Raw genomic sequence first — 20,429 nt, forward strand, 5'->3', positions numbered from 1 at the left:
AACATGTTTTCTTACACCATTAATTTAGATGACCATACTTGCTACAAGCATGTAGGCGAATATTTTAGACTTCTACGTGGTTTCTCTAATTTTACACTTCTACGCGGTTTCTCTAATTTCATGTTCTCTAAAATATTTGCGGGCTTTTCGTAGTAATATTTGCTAATAGCATGAAAATTGTCCGTGCATCCCAAAATAGCAGCTTCTCTCTCTCTCAGGAACCGTTCAAGGTCATGAGGCAACCCAATATATATTACAACAGGGGCTTATTAAAGTGAAAAACCCACCTCCAGCAATCCCATTTCATTTCCGCCTCCTCTCTCGCTCCTTACACTATCCCGTCATCATCTTCTCTGCCATTGTCGAGGAACTCTCCTCTCTCTTCTTAGAATACGTCAGTTTGTATTTGAAATTTGAATTCACTTGTAATATGATATATGTTTATACTGTAACCAACTTATCTTGTAATCTCTAAAAAATGAAGTCAAAACCTCACTCATCATTAACTGAGTTGAGCTTATGCAATCAGTCTCTAATACCCTAGTTTAAATTCTTTCATTGAGGTATTTGTATACATATTCCTCATGCAGGATGTTGCATTAAAATTTGGGGAATAAAGCTATAATATCCTCTACAAAAATTTGCAATAAAGTTATCCTATTTCCAGTAAAAAAAAAAGTACAATTAGGTTTTGAAATTGGGAGGAGGGGAGGAGGGAAGGGGAAATGGAGGATTATGAAAGAATCTTTGGTCTGGTGTGGTGCAAGCAAAAGTTCGGATATTGGGGAAAAAGAAACGAATGACTTGTTGGGTAGCTAATATAAAAAAAAAAAAAAAAAAAAGGGTTGCAGTCGCATGTAGGCGAATATGTTTTCTTACACCATTAAATTAGAGAACATGTTTTCTTGCACCATTAAATTAAAGAACATGTTTTCTTACACCATTAAATTAGAGGACCATGCTTGCTACTAGCATGTAGGCGAATATTTTAGACTTCTACGCGGTTTCTCTAATTTCATGTTCTCTAAAATATTCGCGGGCTTTTGGTAGTAATACTTGCTACTAGCATGAAGATTGTCCGTGCATCCCAAAATACCAGCTTCTCTCTCTCTCAGGAAGCGTTGAAGCTCATGAGGCAACCCAATATATATTTCAACAGGGGCTTATTAAAGTGAAAAACCCACCTCCAGCATTCCCATTTCATTTCCGCCTCCTCTCTCGCTCCTTACGCTATCCCGTCATCATCTTCTCTGCCATCGTCGAGGAACTCTCCTCTCTCTTCTTCGAATATGTCAGTTTGTATTTGAAATTTGAATTCACTTGTAATCTGATATATGTTTATACTGTAACCAACTTATCTTGTAATCTCTATATAATGTAGTCAAAACCTCACTCATCATTAACTGAGTTGAGCTTATGCAATCAGTCTCTAAAACCCTAGTTTAAACTCTTTCATTGAGGTACTCGTATACATATTCTCAGCCTCAGGCAGGATGTTGCATTAAAATTTGGGGAATAAAGCTATAATATCCTCTACAAAAATTTGCAATAAAGCTATCCTATTTCCAGTAAAAAAAAGTACAATTAGGTTTTGAAATTGGGAGGAGGGGAGGAGGGAAGGGGAAATGAGGATTGGGAAGAAGCTTTGGTCTGGTGTGGTGCAGGCAAAAGCTTGGAAATTGGGGAAAAAGAAACGAATGACTTGTTGGGTAGCTAATAAAAAAAAAAAAAGGTTGCAATCGCATGTAGTTAAATATGTTTTCATACACGAGAACATGTTTTCTTACACCGTTAAATTAGAGAACATGTTTTCTTACACCATTAAATTAAAGGACCATTAAATTAGAGAACATGTTTTCTTACACCATTAAATTAGAGGACCATACTTGCTACTAGCATGTAGGCAAATATTTTAGACTTCTACGTGGTTTCTCTAATTTTAGACTTCTATGCGGCTTCTCTAATTTCATGTTCTCTAAAATATTCGCGGGCTTTTTGTAGTAATACTTGCTACTAGCATGAAAATTGTCCGTGCATCCCAAAATAGCAGCTTCTCTCTCTCTCTCTGGAAGCGTTCAAACTCATGAGGCAACCCAATATATATTTCAACAGGGGCTTATTAAAGTGAAAAACCCACCTCCAGCAATCCCATTTCATTTCCTCCTCCTCTCTCGCTCCTTACACTATCTCGTCATCATCTTCTCTGCCATGGTCGAGGAACTCTCCTCTCTCTTCTTAGAATCTGTCAATTTGTATTTGAAATTTGAATTCACTTGTAATCTGATATATGTTTATATTGTAATCAACTTTTCTTGTAATCTCTATATAATGAAATCAAAACCTCACTTATCATTAACTAACTTGAGCTTATGCAATCAATCTCTAAAACCCTAGTTTAAACTCTTTCATTGAGGTACTTGTATACCTATTCTCAGCCTCAGGCAGGATGTTGGTGGCCTAGTTGCTGAACCAAATTAATTCTTTCGGAATAATGTAGATTCACTTCAGTTGATTTAGTTCTCTGCATTGCAGGAATCAGGATGTTTGCTCACATGCTTTTGGCATCCCTCACCGTCCTCATTTCCTTCTTGGGGGTCCGCGGTATTATAATTTTTGTGATTTATTTCTTTAATTCCAAAAAGTAATCCAAAAACCAACCCAAATGTGTTACTATTTCAAGTAGTAGGAGACCAATTAACCAAAGTCCTAATCCAAATCTCTTCTTTGATTTCCCCCAATTTCTTACACACCCAACAAAGCACAATGACAATCCAATACCTCCTCTTTGAGCTCCTTAAGCTCCTTCCCCTGAAGATCGAAAGTCAAACGAATTCCCAGCTCCGCCACCTCCAACCTTTCACCTCTCGACGCAACACCGGGGGATCTTCCTCGCATTTGCGAATGGGCCTCTGAGTCGCATCCGCCGCGTCCCCCACCGACTGAAAATAAAGCCGGCCGGCATCCTTTTGCTTGCAATTTTGTTTGCACACCGGGCAAGTGTACTTCTTCGTCCTCGCAGAGTACTCGAACCACTGTTGCAGACTAGGGTTTCACACCGAAGACGTCGCCGTATTAAACATCAATTTCCGAACAAATGCATACATTGAGATTAAACAAACATACACAAATTGAATACATATATACATGTAGAGAGAGCGAGATAGAAAAGAGTGGAGAGAGAGAGAGAGATAGACCAGAGCTCGTGGAAGACATGGCCGCAGATGGAGATGGATTGCAGATCCTCAGAAGTGGGCTTGAGGTCTTCGTAGCAGATTGAGCAGATTGTTTTGGTGAAATTGTTGGAATCTGCATCGGCCATCTCTCTGGTCTCTAATCTAGGGTTTCGGATTTGAGATTTATTTGTGTCATGGTTTTGGAGGGCCGTGCGTGGAGCCAACTGAGCGGGAAGAAGTGGAATTAGAGGGAGGGGAAAATCAAAGGAAATTTAACTAAAAGTTTTCGTTCTATTCATTTTAATGAAAAATTAAATTTTTAAGTTAAAAAATTAATTTTAGTACTATTTATTTTATTCTTTAATTAAAACTTCAAGTTTTCAAGTTATTTTTATTAGTTTTCCTAAAATCAAATGTAAAATTTGCAAATTACAAGAGCATTAATTCTAGTCTAATTACAACTTATCATTTGTTCAATGCCTTTCAATTCTATTTCAGGTTGGGTTAATTGTGCGTGTTTAACTACAGATGAGTCTGTTGTCATTCTAATTTTCTAAGATCACTATGTGCCCCATATAGTATTAGCCCTAGTTTGGTACTGAGGTAATTCTGAAAAAAGTGATTATAAAAAAAAGTTGGGAGCTGTTTTATGTTTGGTAAACATTCAGCTTCAGCTTTTTTTTTCAAAGTTTTGGGTGAAAAAAAGCCAAAATCACAAAGCTGCAAAACCCAGCTTTGAAAAATCGGCTTTTTTTCATATCTGTTTTACATAAAAGTTTATCAAACACTATAATACTGTTTTTTTTTTTCAAAAGCACTTTTACAAAAAAGTTTACCAAACACTCTACTGTTTTATTTCACAGCTGTTTATTCTCACGACACAACAGAAGAATAACAAACTATGTCTAGCAATTAACAGAAAGTGACTGATGATTGGATGTTTAGACAGAAATATACTTCACCCAGAGTAAAGCGTGTTGCACTCTCTGCTACGCAAGCATAAGAACCATCGGCTTGTTTTAGCATCACCTGCCAAGGCCCTGCACAAAATGAAGAAAATATCCTTTGAGAAAAACCAGAGGATTTTCAGAAAAATAAAGTGCCAACAAAATCATGGTTAACAACACAAACAAGCTGATTGTATAGCAGAACCTTCCTGGATAAAGAAACGTTGGGGTTACAAGCACATTGATAATGAAAAACATAAAATCAGAAGGAGACACATACAAGTGATAGAAACATCTAATCAGCACACAAAAAACATAGCATCCAGAACCAAAATGTTTAAGACTTTAACAAGTACGAAGATATTGATCATTAAGCAAATGCACAATGCATTGCATTTGCACATGAAGTAGAGCTATTATATAAGCATGCAATTACAATGCACAATCAAATGATATATAAACATTCAAAATAGCAACAATCAATTGAGTTGAAAGAACATCAACAATATCGAGAAATCAAACCCAATTCATCTTTAAATTAAACACAAACCAACACAATCAGGAATTGTACCTCCCCTAAAGATCATCAATCAAACAAAATAAAGCAACCCATTAATCTTACCACCAAACCACGGCGATGGCAATCAGCAGCGTCCATTAAGATTAAAACACGAAATTCAAAATTTAACGATCACACCAAAATCAATCGATTATAGAACAAAAACAAGAAACCGAGAAAACCCAGAAATGATTCGATCCCAATTCTCCAAAGTAATCAAAGAACCTCAGAATTGACAAGCCGATTCAATACAAGAACAATTACAAAAAAAAAAAAAAAAAAAAAAAAAAAAAAGGATTTGAATGAATCGAGCTGTGGGATTTGGAAACTTGGGATAGGTCGAATTAGGGATGAAATTTAGATTAGGAAAATCAAAATTAGCACACAGATCGAAATGGTATTCACAGGCAATAAAGAACAAGGCACAGACAAAAGAAATAAAAAATATATAAGTATGAAAGGAGGGCAATGTTGGTAAATTGAAAAATTCATTAAAAAGATTATTGTAGCTCCTTGTTATACAAATAAGCTGCTAAATGCACATTCCTGTTTTTAGTTTTTTTTCATATGGAACTCCGAAATAATAAGCTGCTTTTTGAAAATGCAAAATGCACCTTCTTGTTTTTATCTTTTTTCATCTGAAACTTTGAAATAAAGCTGATTTGTGATGTTTACTGAACACTTAAAACTCTTTTAACTTTTTTCATACCAGTTTTTTTTTAAAATCACCTCAATACCCAACCATGCCTAAAATGTGTGGGATTTTTTAACAAAAGAGTAAAAATAAAGGAAAGAAACAAAAGTGTATTTCTTATTCTCAATCAAAAGCAATGTTGTGAGCAGGAGAGAGGGAGGGGAAAGGTCAGCGAATCAAATAGAAACAACAGGAAAAACCAAATAGAAGCCTAGGGAAAAATAATATAACAAAGAATAGAAAGTCTCAATTTTACCCTCAAATCGATACACTTTTGAATCGCACTATATGGGTAAAACCGTCATTTGAGTAATTGAATTTTCGTTGTAGTCTTCGTCTACGAGCAAGCTCTCTCTCTCTCTCTCTCTCGCGCTCTCGATCTAACCCAAACCAGACCCAGCGAAGAAGGAAGAGGCAAACTCTCTGATATTCTCTCTCTCACTTTCTCGCTCAGTGAAATTCGAATAGAGGTATATTTTCCATTTTTTTGGATTAATTTATTTATTTTTTTTGTTTAATTTTTTTTTTCTTCACAAAGTGCAAACTAGGCATGGTAATTGTTGGTTTTTTGCTGAATGTGCGATCGAAAGGTAGAAATTTGTTTAGCGTTTTTTATGTGGTTCGGATTTTGAAGACCCTGTTCTGACAATTTGATCTCTGAATTTTTAGAGGTGCTGGAGCTGTGAATCCAATGGGATTTTTTTGTAATTTCTTGTTCCATGTGTTTGATTGGTGAGAAAATAGAGGAGAACAATGGAAAATTTGAAATGGAGTTATCAGCTCAAGTATCTTGCAGCTGAAAAATCCATCAAAACTAGAGAATATGTGACCTTTTTAATTAGAAGAAAATGATAATTTTTAACATGTATTTCTTTCTATAATTCAATTTCAAGGCAACATCCATTCATTATCTCCGGCATTTATTAACTCTTGGGTGTTTCTGTAATGTTTTCAGTTTTTAAATGATTCTAAGTCATAGTTGAACTTTTGAGTTTATAATTTGAAATTTTGTCAAAACTGAATGAATTAATTTGCTTTTCTGGGTTCTAAATTATGGGACTTTAGAAATTCATTTAGTTGCAAATTTACAATGATTGGCTCCAAAATTTGACGTTAGAGATAAGAAGCTTATTCCCTATATGCGGTATATTTTAAAGAAGGACCAATTCTTGTTTCATGTGTTTAGCAAACACGCACATTCCTATTATGCGTGAGAATGGAGTGTATTAGATGTCTTACAGTTACTCTTTTCTTGTGATTTGAGCAACAAAATTTTGGTTCTCGAATCAAGATCGTTGTTAATTTGTCTATAATGGATGGAACTTTTGACTGGTGTTGGCTTTTTTGTGAGCTCTCGTGGCGACTTTATTCATTCTGCTGCTTTGCTGATTTTTCTTGAACCAGATGAAAGAGAGTAGAGACAAGAGTGATAGACTTTCAAAATCTTCATCTGTTAGCTCACTTCCACTCATCTTGGACATAGACGACTTTAAGGTGAATAATGGAAAAATATATCATATATGTTCTGTAACTTTTGTAGTAAACCTATTATGAATTGGCCATCAGTGTAAACTAATGATTGAAATTCTTTGAAATTTAATTTGTAGGGGGAGTTTTCTTTTGATGCATTGTTCGGTAACCTTGTAAATGAGCTGCTTCCTTCTTTTCAAGAAGAAGAAACAGACTCGTCTGAAGGTCATAGCAACCTCAGTGGGAATGATTCTTTACAAAATGGACATATGCGAGTACCATCAGATGCAGCAAAATTTGCGCAAGGACTTTCAGACCCTTTATTTCCAGAAGTAGATAAGATATTATCTCTGTTCAAGGATTCTTGTAAAGAGTTGGTTGATCTCCAGAAACAGGTATGTCTTGGGATAGTGTAGGTATTGGACTTACAAAGTTATGTGAAGTTTTTCTGAATTTGCTGATTCCATCCTGTCACCCTTGTAGATTGATGGAAGACTCTACAATCTTAAGAAGGAGGTTTCTGTACAAGATTCTAAGCACCGCAAGACACTTGTTGAGGTTAGTTAGATGAGAGTGTATATTTTAGTGTATTATATTAAGAATATGGTGTGCACACTGCACTCCAAGAAGAAACAGAAGTTCTTTCCAGTGTGAGATGTTACTTTCAGAGCTAAAACTATCATCGTTAGAGTGTGACATGGATATCGGGGTTGAACTTAATACAGTTCTCTAAGCCGGAAATGACAATTACCTGTTGAAAAATATGAATATTATTGCAACTCATCTTTTGTAGATTCCACCTATCATTGTGCAATGAGTATCATATGTAAAAAATTCCATGGAATTTACATATATGCTTCTTGTTCATGTTTTGATAAAAATGAAGGCTTACAATTTAAATTCTTTTCTAACATTGTCCTCCACCAATCTTAAGTGAGAATATGCAAGTTTTACGCATGTGAAGTTAGGATCTAAATTCCAAAAATGCTTTCAAAGCATTAAATGAATCTGAGTTGAACAGTGAATCACAAATTTGACTGTATTGTTATGCATTCAGCTTGAAAAAGGAGTAGATGGCTTGTTTGGTAGCTTTGCCAGGTTGGATTCACGAATATCAAGTGTTGGCCAGACTGCTGCAAAAATAGGAGATCATCTGCAGGTGAAGTCTTGTCCTAAGCCTGTTTAACAATGCTTAACATCTGAAGTTGTACTTGATATCTATTGTGCCATCATTTCATTAAATATTTGTTAATTTGTGTTTTGTGATTATGTGGGTTTTTCTTGTCAGAGTGCAGATGCTCAGCGGGAAACTGCTAGTCAAACAATAGAGCTTATAAAGGTAGTCACTGTCGATTTAGTATATGCTGCCTTTTATTTATAATAAGTTAACACCATGTTGACTTTTATTCTTTCAGTACTTGATGGAGTTCAATAGCAGCCCAGGCGATCTCATGGAACTTTCACCCCTGTTTTCTGATGATAGCCGTGTTGCAGAGGCTGCTAAAATTGCACAAAAATTGAGTAAGATGGCATTATCATCTCCAAACTCTGTAGTTATTTTGCCAAGGAACACTATTTATGAGCCTCTCTCTCTCTCTCTTCCCTCCACCTCTTACTCACTTTCTGCGAAAGGGGATTAAGGACATTTGGAAGTAGCAGTAGCTGTGATTCATCTTCAGGATATGATCATGATATATGTTTAGGTGGATGAAGCCAGAATGATGTTCATCTGATATATGTAGATATGTTAAGACCTAATTCACATCTGGAGCAATTAGGTTCAATGGGCTGAAGCTGTGAGTCCTGTGAAACCCTATTATATGTCCTTTTGGTACGTGGCCACCTAATGTGAAAAGGTGTTTGTACTTCATGAGTGTATACAAATTATTACCGTTCTCCTTAATGAGTATATAGGAGCCCCATATAATTGTAGGAGGAGTGCTTTAATCAGTGTGGTATCTTTTAAAACTGACTTGTAATTATGGTAATATCATCCTTTATTCTGAAAATGGTGATAAAGTTGTGATAAACCTAATGGTAATAAGGTTATTTTACTATGGTTGTATGCTCATCATTTTGAGATATAATTACCTTCCATGCTTCTGTCAATATTAGGGGCCTTTGCTGAGGAAGATATTGGAAGACAGGGGATATCTGTACCATCAGGGAATGCAACAGCTAGCAGAGGGTTAGAAGTTGCAGTTGCTAATCTTCAGGACTACTGCAATGGTATGCTGTCATAAAAGTTTTAAGCCTCATTGGAAAATTCTCTATGCAATCTTTAGAAGAAGACACTATGTTTCCCTCATTACTTTCGTTTCCTTGTTCTTTTAATTCAAAACTATGGATGGCACACCTCCTTAATGATTTTATTGTAATCTTGAATCCTAGAAATTAGTTTCGGAGGGAAAGATTTCTACAAATTATAGTGATTGAATCTGATTAGAGTCCTCTGCTTCTAATTTTGAATAGAATTGGAGAACAGATTGCTATCTCGTTTTGATGCTGCATCACAGAGAAGAGAATTGTCAACCATGGCAGAATGTGCTAAAATATTATCTCAGGTAATCACTGTTACTGGACCTAGTAGATCATTGTATCTAGAGAATTTAACACCAGGACTCCTGGCCTCTCTCTGTCTCATTAGATCTAAATACATGGTGAATCAAATACCTCTTTAGTTTTTACAAATGAATCCCTTTGCCTTATTTTTTTATATTTAAATTGCGATGCAGTTTAACAGGGGCTCTAGTGCTATGCAACATTATGTGGCAACACGTCCAATGTTTATTGATGTGGAAGTCATGAATGCAGATACCAGATTGGTTCTTGGTGATGAGGGTTCACAGGCTAGTCCTAGCAATGTTGCTCGTGGACTTTCTTCCTTGTATAAAGAAATCACAGGTTTAAAGAATGTCATTAAACTAATACAAGTGGTTGAATTCTTGCAATATATTTGTTACATCTTAGTTTCTTGAGCAGACACTGTACGTAAGGAGGCTGCAACAATTATGGCTGTCTTCCCTTCTCCAAATGAAGTTATGTCAATCTTAGTTCAGGTACTGAGAAGGATTTAATTTTATCTTCTTATTTTTATCTTTTTGGGTGAGTATCTTTTCTCACCATACTTGACCCAGGGTAGCCTCACCAATCCCGTTCTAAGCATGTTGTGTATCATATATATTACAAATGCCTAACCCTTTGAAATCAGGACATCCATATTGTTATAATGATGAGAGAGAATGTTAATTAGCATTTTGAAAAATACACTATCCTTTTGTTTTACATCTGGATGGTTGAATGCAATGGTGAACCCATATTTGGTTTATATAACACATGTCAGTCTTAGAAGAGATTGATTCTGCTAGAACTGGGTTAATGGTGGTGATAAGAAATCCTACTTTTGGGTTCCATTTTGGTTCCCTGTTAATGCATTACTGGATTTATTTCATCTATGTAACTAGTTTTCTTATGTTGGGTGCAGCGGGTTTTGGAGCAGAGAGTTACTGCTTTACTGGACAAATTATTAGTGAAGCCATCTTTGGTGAATCTACCTCCTATGGAAGAAGGTGGACTTCTATTGGTGAGTAAATTACTCTGCCTGTTTCCTTCTCCCCCTCCCATCTCATGCTTCATCACCAAATGCTTATGGACTAAAATTATCTCTTCATTTAACTTATATTTGATCTGAGACTGCAGTATCTTAGAATGCTAGCAGTGGCATATGAGAAGACACAAGAACTTGCTAGGGATCTACGAGCTGTGGGATGTGGTGACTTGGATATTGAAGGTAATGAATTAACTACTTGGAATCCATCTTATTGTGTTTTTTTTTAATCAATGTGGAATACTTGTGCCTTCGCCCATAAGCGGTAGGTCTCGGGTTCGAGACTTGAGAGCAGCCTCTCCATAAATGGGGGTAAGGCTAGCCGACATTCACCTCTCCTAGACCCTGCGTAAAGCGGGAGCCTTGTGCACTGGGTACGACCAATGTGGAATACTTGTGCGGCTATGGTGGTGGGTAAAGGCAAGATAACCATCTGGATAATGTTATATTTGCAAAAAATAAAACGAGCTTGTGGATTGTGTTTGGTAGTAATATTCGACAATGAAAAGATTAATTGGGAAACAAAGATGCATCGCTCAAGATGCCTAACAAAATATAAGGAACTTTTATTTCTTAGTTTTCTGATCCTTTAAAAAAGATTATGAGAAAAGTAGAAATTGCCATCGTGGGACAAATCCTAGGCTCAAAGCTGACATATATTAACTTGTGCTGTGTTATTTGGTGGAAATGTTAGTGGTTTTAGTGTTAGTCCGCATTTTTTTGTGGTTGAGATTGCTTCATTGTATTTATCAACTGTGGGATCTTCATAGAAACTTCCTCTGATGGTTCAGGCCTCACAGAGTCTCTGTTTTCTTCTCACAAGGATGGATATCCTGAACATGAGCAGGCCTCTCTTAAACAACTATATCAAGCTAAGGTTTGCATCGAATGCATTCGTTCTTGACCAAGCTTCAATTCTCAGGCTCTCTTGGTGCTAACAATGCATAACATGTATTATACTGTGCAGATGGCAGAACTGCGTGCTGAAAACCAACAGATACCTGAATCAGGTGGAACAATCGGGCGCTCAAAAAGCGCTGCAGTAGCATCTTCCCACCAGCAAATATCCGTCACTGTTGTGACAGAGTTTGTTCGTTGGAATGAAGAAGCAATTGCCAGATGCACTTTGTTTTCATCTCAAGTAATGTTTGTTAGCGATGCTACATATGATTGCTCATTTTAAACTTGTATCTAATTTACTTAGGATCCAGGGAAATTCTTTGTTTAGTAATCTTTTAAATTCTGGAAGAGCATATTTAAAATATAACCCCTAAGTTTTTCTTTGTACTCCATTGTGGTCTAGTGTTTCTCCTGTTCTCCCCAATATACGGGTTTACTTATTCTTTTCTCTTTTTGTATGAATAGGTTACCATGCATTCACAAATGTCTACAATTTTTAACATGGAAATTGGAGATCTGGTATTAAGTATCTCAAAATTTATCTGCATACAGAGAATGTGAATCTAAAGACCAGAGTTATAAGAAAATCATGCTTAAAGTAGCTCTTTCCCTTGTGGATAAGTAAGAAATTCACTGAATTGGTGGACATGGTAGTTGTATGTTACTGCTGATGATTAACCCGGAAGAAAATTTTGACATGCCTTATGAAGCTGATAATTGGGCAATGGGAGAACTCATACTAAGAGTAGTAAAATAGAAATTAAAAATACAATGTCCTTTAGATGGTAAAATTGGGGTTTGAATTGTTCTGGATTTTTATTATCAGATCTAATGCCAGTTCTCAGATTGTTTTTTATATGTTACTGTACAGCCTGCAACACTTGCAGCAAATGTAAAAGCAGTGTTCACTTCCCTGCTAGACCAAGTAAGTTGGTTGCTTAAATTGAGGGTTTGATTCAAAACCTCGTTTTCCACTCTTTTTTTTTTCAATGAAATGCTTTTTTTTCTCAATTTACTGTCCTTTTCAATAGACGTCCAGTTAAGATTCCGGCTGGACAAAAGCATAAATTATATATATATATATATATATATATATATATATATATATATATTATTAAATATTAAGAGAGAAATTCTTGTATGATTTTCACTTTTCAGGTCAGTCAATATATAACGGAAGGTCTTGAGCGAGCAAGGGATGGCCTGACTGAAGCTGCAGCTTTGAGGGAAAGATTTGTACTGGGCACTAGCGTTAGTAGAAGGGTGGCTGCTGCCGCTGCTTCTGCTGTACTTACCTGATCATAGACCTTTTGTTGCCTTGTAAATTGTGAAGTTTTTAAGATAAAATGTATAGTCTGCCCATATGGAACTTAAGGGTATCAATGGCTGATGTGTAGGCAGAAGCAGCTGCTGCGGCTGGTGAAAGCAGTTTCAGATCTTTCATGGTTGCTGTACAACGCTGCGGTAGTAGTGTGGCTATAGTTCAGCAAGTATGTTGGTTTGCCATTTTTCTAAATGAATGTTACTTTAAGTGGAATACCTGATATGTTGAACTAATTGGCATTTTCTCTCCAGTATTTTTCAAATTCTATATCTCGGCTCCTACTCCCTGTGGATGGTGCACATGCTGCTTCTTGTGAAGAAATGGCAACAGCTATGTCCAGTGCAGAGGGTGCCGCATATAAAGGGCTTCAACAGTGCATTGAAACTGTGATGGCAGAGGTCAGTTAATGAATTCTAGACTTGTTTCGAATATAGGGTGGTCAGCAGGCTTGCATATTTCATGATTTCACCCCATTAGTATCTGAACATATCCTGTATAGGTTGCATGCGTATTTTGTGCTCTGACAATTCCTTCTTGGTTCATTTTTTTCCTTTTGTGAAATTCCTACTATCCAGGTGGAGCGGTTACTTTCTGCTGAACAGAAGGTAACTGATTATAGATCACCTGAAGATGGATTTGCTCCTGATCATCGGCCAACAAATGCCTGTACAAGGTACAACAAACGTATAATTAAAGCTATATCTTAAGGGATTCCAAAAACTGACTCATGTCAATTTGTTTTCTTGGAGGGCGAGCCTGACATGAAGCAAAACCATATATTTAGCTAATTCTACAATGAGTTCTGAGACCAGAGATTTGACAGCTTTGTTTCTTTTCTGCTATATGTCTAATGCTTTTTAATTAATTTTCCTGGCCAAATTTTTTTAGTTTGTCTTCTTATGTGATATTTACTATGCAAATGTTATCACTTAATTCCCAACTATTTTTATACTAAATTAATGATATTGATCAATATAGTCCGTGTTGTTTCTGAATGTTGAATAACATTTCTCTCCTCTTATCTAGAGTTGTAGCGTATCTTTCTCGCGTGCTAGAATCAGCATTCACGGCACTTGAAGGTCTTAACAAACAAGCATTCCTGACTGAATTAGTGAGTAGTTCATCTGTGATCTCTCCTGACTCTTATTTATTCCATGCCTTTGATGTTTCTTTTGCAACCATAGATTAGGATTAGATTGATGCTGTAGAATAAGAGGCATCTGCACTGAATTCAATGAAGGATCGCACGGCCTTGAACACAGCGAACAATGCTTTCAACTAATATACTATGAATCATGATTGTATCAAAATTGATATAACACAGAAAAGTGCACAATGATTGCATAGGCCATGCTCGTTATATCTTTGTGGTTATGTTGTTAGTGATATTCTCATGTTCATTTCCTTTTTATTGTAATGTGTGTGGTATAAACTTTTTGAGGTTAGCTGCATAGGGTTAGGGAAGTTGTAGTGATTATATAATGATGATGAGTCATGAAACCTTCACTTTTGAATTCATGTAATTGTGATTTTTTTAATAGGGAAGCCGCTTGCATAAAGGGCTGCTAAATCATTGGCAGAAGTTCACTTTTAATCCGAGGTACGTGGACTTTCTCATATTTTTTGTGGCTGGCTAATAGAGTTGAAAGTTGTGCAAGTAACATATCCTAATTCCTTATTTCTCTCAGTGGAGGACTGCGGCTGAAGCGTGACATAACTGAATATGGAGAATTTGTGCGTAGTTTCAATGCTCCTTCCGTCGATGAAAAATTTGAATTGCTGGGCATGTAAGTTTTGTAGAAATTTCTAAATTTTCAGCTTCCATTCATCTCGATTTTTTATATCAATGTAATAATGAGCTTTTGTCTGCAGAATGGCCAATGTCTTCATTGTTGCTCCTGAAAGTCTTTCGACTCTATTTGAGGGCACACCAAGTATACGGAAAGATGCACAAAGGTAACTGTGGAATGCAAAAAGGCTCTTAGAACACACACACACAAATTAGTAAACCAAGATTCCAGACTATTATCATTATCCTGACTTCATTTGGAAAACATCCAGAAAGAAGTACACTATTCAGCATGAAATTTTGCACCGCATGACATTTCTTTTCTGCTTAGAGGTTTTCTAATTGTGATAAAATATTGATTTGGATGCTGAATCAGGTTTATTGAGCTTCGAGACGACTACAAGAGCGCAAAGCTTGCTGCCAGACTTAGTTCCTTGTGGACAAGTTCTAGTTGATACAGAAGCAGTACGCTGATTAGATACGCCCTCCCAAATTTTACTTGTCATCAAGCTGTTCCAGAGCTTAGAAAGACGGCACATCAAGTTGAATTCATTTGGAAGCAGACGCCAAGCTAGGGAGCCAGTTCAAAGTAAATTTCTGGTTAAGGAGCTAATCGTCGGATCATTGAATACAAAATTGTTTGATTTTCTTTCCCATTTTGTTGAGTGTTTATTTTTGAAGGTATAAATGGGAGGACCAGAAAGATTGTCGTCTTTAGAGCTTTAATTCATTTGCTAGGCTTGCGAATTTGATTCGACAACACTAGGATATGAATCAAATGATGAATTCGTTGAACTGAATTAGCTAATTTTCGAGGTGCATGTATTGTTGTTTCTTATGTTCCGGTCAAACTTTTGATTACACGTTTTTAACCGTGAATTAGTTTCAATTGCAAATTATGCTACTTATGGTGCTACTGTTGTCTCTAATTAGTAACCAAAGGCACTAAAGGGAAGGTGAAGTGGATGTTTTTCCTCCAAGTCCATGAATCACATGCCGGAATGAAGGAGAAAAGTGAAAAAGGTGTGGCTAGTGATGGAGATACATGGCCATGCCATTTGTGGTGGACTGCCTCCTAGGGAGTTTTGGCACCCACTTCTCTCTCTCTCTCTCTAGAAACTCTCTCTCTCTCTCTCTCTAGAAAGTGTAGTGGGGGGTGGTGGCTAGTAATGGACTACCCATGTCCTCTGATAGCAAAGGTATCTATCTATCACTTGAGGTTGTGCCAAACCCATTAATATGAACCAATCTCTATCCCTTAGGATGGGCCTAAGAGACTAGAGAAAAAGGCACCAAAGATCATCAAATAGGTGCTAAGTTATTGGATGACCCCCACAATCCTCAAAGCTTGTGGTTGTGCTTGTGGGGTTGCTTCTTATATTTGCCATCCCCACCTTTCTACAACTTTCTACATATTTGACCCATAAAAGATACTCAAATGCTCATCTTTAACTACAAATTACAAGCTGACATGTATGTTAAGCGCTTAATTAAAATTTTCAATTAGAGAAAGTTTAAGAACACGTGTTGAGCTGTTATGTGTAAGAAGTCGAGTATTTTACGATGTCCAAATGGATAGAGACCAATTAGAGAGCGTGTATGTTTGACCTTTGACTACCCAAATGGAGATTGAACAAAATAAGAAGTCAATGTAGCTATATGTGATGGGCCATACACACCGACACGAAAGTGATAGCTTTAGCAGCCGAAACCCAAACCACCAAGAAATTTCACATTCAAAGTGCTTCACAGCTCTCTATCAATGAAATATAAATGTCAATAATAGGTTACGTAGTGTAGAGAGAGAGAGAGAGAGATAAAGGTGTGTGACGGCAGGTTTGTGTCATAATTAACTAGTCCAAAGTCTAGAAGCACCATGGATGATCCAGTAACGAAAGTGAATTCTAAATTTGTACTTCCAACGATTGGTTTTGAGTTCGATTTTTAACGCTGGTAAATCATATAATGGTGGTTAAGTGCAAATTGAAATGCCTCTGTGAATAGACTTTCACCACCAACTAGTTCACTTTTTACAAAAAGGGTAAAAAGTCTAGAAACGCATCCCTGCCTCCCTCCAATATGTATGAACCATCATCATCAATACCTATTTACCTTGCTTTCTTTATTTTTCTCTCGGCCGAAAGATGATCTAATTAACAGAATTTGATTTTAATTATTAGTTCCAAACCCATCTCTCTCAAAAGAAAGAGAGAAAAGATGAGGAACCTTTGTTTGGTATGATAAGAAGGTAAGGATTTCATGCAATTGATTGATACACAACATCAATTCCACATCAATTAACTATTCATAAACTTTTCTTTATTATAATTTTGAATAAGCCGTTATGGGGAAATTGTAGACACGACAAGAATTCAAACAATATAAATAAAGTTTTGAACCTATTCAGTAATAATTAATATTCTCAGAATTATCTATTGAACTAGGGATTGTGTTAGGGGTGATGCAGTTGGATACATTTTTGTTGATAGACGTATTTGTTGTATGCGTTCATAAAGAAGCACATAATTGAAAATCAGCAAAAAGCTGTTTTTATAACCAAAAACCTCATTTTACTTTTTCTTCGAGATGAATATTATTTAAGGAACAAAGCTTGGCCGCTGAAAAATCAACAACAGTTCTTACTGCTAGCGAATCACAGGTGGACATATGTCCAAGTAATTGATTTTTTAATCACAGCTGCTACTGATTTTTTTTTTGCAGCCAAGCTTTCTCCTTATTTAGGCTTCCTCATACCTCCAAATGCTGTCGAAACGCTTTTAATTACCTAAAAGTACTTTAACCATTCTAAAGAAATTAACAAACCGTAGTCTAAAGGATCTTGGATAACGTTTAACTTTTCCCAAATTATAATTATAATTCTTTTTGGTGTGAAAGCCTGTCCTGCAGATATTTGCTAATCATGCGTGTGGGTATACAATATCTAAATATATGTATAGCTATAAGTATAGGCCTCTACCAAAAAATAATACATACGTGTGTCAGTGTGTGTATACCTACACTAAATAATTATATATCCTGTGTGCAGACCAAATAACAAAATAAGATAACCTATTTTATACCACTTTGGGTCTTTCCCATAACTATGAATCCGGATCCTTTTTATGAGGATTTTGGAGATTCGTAAATCGTGTTCGTTCATTGTACATCGTCCGGTCAAAAAAATATATTATTTAAAATTGAACACAAACAATACCTTACAAAAATTGATTGCATAATATACGATGAACGGGCACGATTCATGGCATAACTACTACTTGATTGGAACTATACCAATTGTCAATTCAAACAATTATTGACAAAAAAATTCAAACAATTAAGTTTCTTTTAAATTAATGGGCCTAGTGACATCTATTTTCACTTATAAATGAGAATTTTTAAATTCAAATTTCGTCGATCACGAATTTAAAATCAATTTATTTCTCTCACCTTTTGTTTTAAAAGAAAAAGTAGAAACATAAATGATTCCGACGCATGTTTTGTCTCTATTTTCCTTATCGAAAGAGAATTAAAAAACCAAAATAAACAAGGATGAGTAGAGAAAGAAAAAGAGTATGGAAATTACTTGCCCATAAATAAGTACAATAAGATGATGGGCAAGCCAAAATTCAGAAAAGAAATAAATGTATAATTTGATGAGGTAAGATGACCAACTTGCTAACTCGTCTGCCAAAGTCCTCAAAGTTAGGGGCTAACTATATTGAATACACATTTCTTTTATTTTCCTTTAATTTATATTTCCCCACCGTATTTTGTTTATTTAAAAAATAGGGAAATTGACCCCACACGCTTGAAAATCAATGCCTCGTGCCACCCACGTCTATGGCACCACCTTCACATGCCCTTATACTAACTCCCTTACCACTCTTAACTCCATGTCACTTAGTCACACACAATCACCCCATTCTTTTTATTTATTATAAAGCTGACCAAACCATTCTTCGCCGTTCGATTCAATGTTGCATACGATAATCCTACTTAAGATTACCCAAAATAAAATATTCCGGCGATTCTAAAATTGAATATGACAGCTTAATCAGCTAGTTGGTTAATATTTTCATAAAAAAATGAGCTTGTGTGCATTTAAGGTTGTACGTATGTGAAATTTGATTTATTGAAATATAGTGGGCGCCCATTTTTTTTTTACTGGAAACAATTTTTTTTTTTTTTGAGACTAACGAGAGTATTAGTAAGTTAAATTGTTTTTTCTTATGAGGAAAGTAAGTTAAATTGTTAAATGTTAAGTATTAGAAGATTATGTGGGAATATAAAATTCTAGCGAGACTTGTTAAATTGTCACATGGCATTGTACATATAAAATTCTAGAGAGACTTGTTCTTTAAGATGCAGAGAGTGGGGACCACCGAATCTGCTAGCTGTCAAGCCACATTGGCTTACCAGCGCCGTTGATATACTGTTTCAGTGTGAGACTCCAGTGTGAAACGTCTATGAGCCGTCAGATCGTCTTACTTATTCATCAGTTTTTGAGCCGTTGATCACGCCTTCGACTTTGACCCATTGACAACATCATCAGGGAACCGTACTCGCCCAAGTGGAGACAGCATCAAACTCGCTGCTGAAAGGGAAACACGTGGACGATTGGGCACCGCCATACCACGTGGCGTGCGCGAGCTCAAAGGATAGTGGCGGCGCGTGGAGAGTGGAGTGGTAGTTTTGTGAGAGAAGTGGGAAGTCTCTAGAAGAAGGCATCAAAACCCAAAAGAGGGAACAGATGCTGCTCCCTTTAATAAGAGAGAGAAACGGAATTATTTATGGAAGAGGATCCTCTCCTGAGCTCAGGATGGAGATCCTCCTGATCAGTTTATCTAGAATGTTCAAATTTAATTTAACGGTTGCAATTATTATAACTTTTAAAAGATTTCTTATTTGAAACCGTTGAATTAAATTTGAATGGTCTAGATAGGCTGGTGAGAAGGATCCCCATCCTGAGCTCAGGAGAGAGGATCCTCTTCCATTATGTATCCAAAAGAGCACCACAATATATACATTTCCTCATTCAGAAAAAGAGCTTCTTTAGGGGGTGTTGGGGATTTGGATTTTAAAGGTGGTAGTACTTGGATTATTGGATATAAAGATGGGATTAATGAATTAATTGATTATGTAAAGCTTATTAATATTGTATTCCTTTACTTGCCCTAAACATATTTGCGGCCAAAGTTTATCGGAAAAACAGTGGGAATTTTTTTTATAAAGGGAATCAGTTGGTAGCTTCGCCACGGCAGTCTACTATTTCGAGGTTCGAGAAGGCTCGTAGAGGCATTTCAATCTCCTCCTAGCCACCATCATGCGATTCATCAGCGTCAGGAATCGAACCAAGGATGTGCGGTGTGAAGTACGGGCTTGGAATTCATCCCCAACCACTAAGCCACCCCCATGATGGTTGTGGGAATTTTATTGGAACCTATGTAACCCTTTTCTAGACTCAACTTAAAATTTAAATGTGGATTGTCTTTTATAGTCTATTGCATAATTAACATCAAGTACAAAATGAAATTGAAAATTATTAATAAGCCTATAACCAATAATTAAACCCCTACCATTAGCAATTTTTATCATACGTTAATTCTGGTTAAAACCCTAAGAGTTCTCATAAAGAAAAAAAAAAGGCTTTTTTGACCCATGATGATGATTTTGAAGTTTTGAATCCTGTATTAATAAGTGTTAAGTTTATTTATATTGGACATGCTACTCCATTGAGCTCATGGGGAATTTTCAAGGACACGTACAAGATATGTAATTTAATATTGGACATACTACTCTATTGCGCTCGAGCCACAATGTGATTTCATTTTCTGAAAGTTTCAAATTTTAGATTCCTGAAGATAAAAAAAGTTATCAGCATTGCAAAATTGATTAATTATTTGTTAGAAAATAGGATCCCACATCAGTTAAATAAGAAAATAATATATGAGAGATTCCACTTCTAA

General features: G+C 36.1%; 2 protein-coding genes across 3 annotated transcripts; one reads left to right on the forward strand and one right to left on the reverse strand.

Annotated features, from left to right (window-relative positions):
- Positions 1-927: 927 nt before the first annotated feature.
- Positions 928-5,136, reverse strand: LOC126627016 (uncharacterized). 2 transcript variants are annotated; one of them, XM_050296445.1, is made up of 5 exons: positions 4,743-5,136; positions 4,131-4,213; positions 3,195-3,397; positions 2,779-3,042; positions 928-2,242 (listed from the first exon to the last, which is right to left on the reverse strand). In XM_050296445.1, exons 2-4 carry the CDS (start codon positions 4,197-4,199, stop codon positions 2,823-2,825), a joined length of 492 nt encoding a protein of 163 aa, XP_050152402.1. In that variant the 5' UTR covers positions 4,200-4,213; positions 4,743-5,136; the 3' UTR covers positions 928-2,242; positions 2,779-2,822. The 2 variants fall into 2 exon arrangements, with proteins under 2 accessions (XP_050152402.1, XP_050152394.1); XM_050296437.1 differs by lacking the exon at positions 928-2,242 and having other exon boundaries at positions 2,643-3,042; positions 4,743-5,133.
- A 540-nt stretch (positions 5,137-5,676) lies between these two features.
- On the forward strand, positions 5,677-15,301 carry LOC126626925 (exocyst complex component SEC10b-like). The gene is made up of 25 exons (XM_050296329.1): positions 5,677-5,843; positions 6,778-6,867; positions 6,981-7,238; positions 7,327-7,401; positions 7,901-8,002; positions 8,132-8,182; positions 8,259-8,364; positions 8,959-9,072; positions 9,316-9,407; positions 9,579-9,747; positions 9,826-9,902; positions 10,328-10,426; positions 10,543-10,633; positions 11,242-11,327; positions 11,418-11,591; positions 12,222-12,275; positions 12,509-12,637; positions 12,748-12,840; positions 12,926-13,072; positions 13,250-13,347; positions 13,701-13,785; positions 14,216-14,274; positions 14,363-14,461; positions 14,547-14,630; positions 14,840-15,301. The coding sequence occupies exons 2-25, from the start codon at positions 6,778-6,780 to the stop codon at positions 14,916-14,918; spliced, it is 2,511 nt and encodes an 836-aa protein (XP_050152286.1). The 5' UTR covers positions 5,677-5,843; the 3' UTR covers positions 14,919-15,301.
- Positions 15,302-20,429: the final 5,128 nt, after the last annotated feature.

This window comes from Malus sylvestris, chromosome 1 (genome assembly GCF_916048215.2).
Source record: "Malus sylvestris chromosome 1, drMalSylv7.2, whole genome shotgun sequence".
Lineage (NCBI taxonomy): Eukaryota > Viridiplantae > Streptophyta > Magnoliopsida > Rosales > Rosaceae > Malus > Malus sylvestris.